Source organism: Propithecus coquereli, unplaced genomic scaffold (assembly GCF_000956105.1).
Source record: "Propithecus coquereli isolate 6110/MARCELLA unplaced genomic scaffold, Pcoq_1.0 Scaffold75, whole genome shotgun sequence".
NCBI lineage: Eukaryota > Metazoa > Chordata > Mammalia > Primates > Indriidae > Propithecus > Propithecus coquereli.
Window position 1 is genome coordinate 1,009,547 of NW_012153618.1, and position 2,127 is coordinate 1,011,673.

Genomic DNA, 2,127 nt, shown 5'->3' on the forward strand with positions numbered 1-2,127 from the left:
TATCTAGTTTGATGTAGACAATTAACACATCAGTAGTTTTAAATACTGTGGTAAACTCTGCTTGGGGTCTTCAAAGTATATTTTACAAGATTTTCTAGTAAATATTCTAGGTTCACTTGTCATTTGAAATTTTTCTTTTATGTTTCCATAGTTTTACTTTTAACATATAATTCTTTATTCCAGGAATGCTAACAATTACAGATTTCATAAATATACTACATAGATACTATAAATCACCTATGGTAAGTGGCAGCAATACTTAATGGAGCTGTACATGTCTGTGTGTGTGCATAGGTGTGTGTGTGTGTTTTAAGATGGGGCGGCTTCTTTTTTGGTATGGGGTGGTGATGGTTGATTTTCTAAGTAATGTGCGGGGAACTTCTGTATAAAACTACTAACCCAAGTAAACAGCTAGCTTTACCCTAAGTCATTTATTTGAAGCTTGAAGACGATATTCTCAGGAAAGATAAAATGAAATAGCTCCTTTAATTCAGCTTTCAGAATTCCTTGGGTTAGGAGAATTCTACATGCTTATTTATTACTTAGACGTCTATAAGTTTCACTAGATTTATGATACTTGATCTTTAACAGCATTGTGGGCATGTGTTAGTGTTCCAAATCTGCCTCAGACTGTGAATGAAGGAGGCCCCACCCCCACCAAACTCTTCTCCCCAGGGTGGCCCAGGAATGGCCTCTCTCGAAATGAGATTGCCACCAGGGCTCACCTCTATAGGCCTGGTTGTGGAGAGCTTGATTGAGTTATCCTGGCAATTTTATAGCAAGAACTATATGCACTTTGTGATTTTAAAGAAGGAAAAAAGAGCAGTTAAAATTGAAGAAATTCAATATTGACATTTTTCTACCAATTAGGAAAAGACAGCTACTAGCTAATCTTAGTGGCAGAACTCTCTGGTCCCTGGTCCAACAGTTCTGTAAGAACATAGTGTAAAAGCCACTTTTGTCCTTCATCTAATACTGTGATTTCTGTGATTCTGCCTGGGTGGTTTTTTGTTTGTTCATGAGGGTAGGAAAAAACACAATTGTATACTTCGTTTATTTAACTAGTACTATTTTGGATATATAAAAGGTATAGTTAATCTGATTAATACTGTTTTTATGTGTAATAGTATTGTCCAATAATTAAATTCCTACATGAAATACAAAAATGGGTTTCTTTTTTTTTTTTTTTTTGAGACAGGGTTTCACTCTGCCACCCAGGCTGCAGTACAGTGATGTCCTCGCAGTTCACTGCAACCTCAAACTCCTGGGCACAAGCGATCCTCCTGCCTCAGCCTCCCGAGTAGCTGGGACTACAGGCACGTGCCACCATGCCCAGCTAATTTTTTCTATATATATATATTTTTAGTTGTCCAAATAATTTCTTTCTATTTTTTTAGTAGAGACGGGGTCTCGCTCTTGCTCAGGCTGGTCTCGAACTCCTGACCTTGAGCAATCCGCCCGCCTCGGCCTCCCAGAGTGCTAGGATTACAGGCGTGAGCCACCTCGCCCAGCCCATGAGTGATGTCTTTGCTAAGTCATTATTACACTATTAAAAATATTACGTAATTTAAAACTATTTAAATGCCATCATTTCTCATCTTATAAATCATAGTAGGCAATGATACTATCTCTCTTAGTATTCATCGCATTATATTTTGAGATTACCCATTTGTGACTGCCTCCCTTTCTAGGTTATCATTTCCACAGGGAAACAATTCCTTTCTTTTTCATCTTCGTAGTCCTAGTGTCTGGCACTACAAACCCAGTAAATGGTAACTGACTGTTAAAACCATTGTTTTTAGAATGCTGCTCAGGAGACAGTCCATATGCCCCAGAAGTGTCATGTTTCTAAAGCTCATGGAATACTTTATCTTATATATTTTAAAGTATTTTATAATAAATTATTTACATGTAGCTGCAATTCTTTTTTGATATTTTATAACAATTAGTAAGTTTTCTCTCATTGATTTGCCAAATACTGTGATTAATTCCGTCGTACTTACTGTCAGGTCTCATTTCAGCTAAATCTGTATATCTAGTTTGATGTAGACAATTAACACATCAGTAGTTTTAAATACTGTGGTAAACTCTGCTTGGGGTCTTCAAAGTATATTTTACAAGATTTTC

At 36.6% G+C, this 2,127-nt stretch overlaps 1 protein-coding gene across 1 annotated transcript in view; it reads left to right on the forward strand.

Moving 5' to 3' along the window:
- The window catches only part of PRKAG2 (protein kinase, AMP-activated, gamma 2 non-catalytic subunit), a 30,979-nt gene that overhangs the window by 12,176 nt on the left and 16,676 nt on the right, over window positions 1-2,127 (forward strand). Inside the window, exon 3 of the mRNA XM_012662146.1 lies at window positions 184-242. Coding sequence (XP_012517600.1) covers window positions 184-242 — 59 coding nt within the window. The remainder of the gene's footprint in view (window positions 1-183; window positions 243-2,127) is intronic.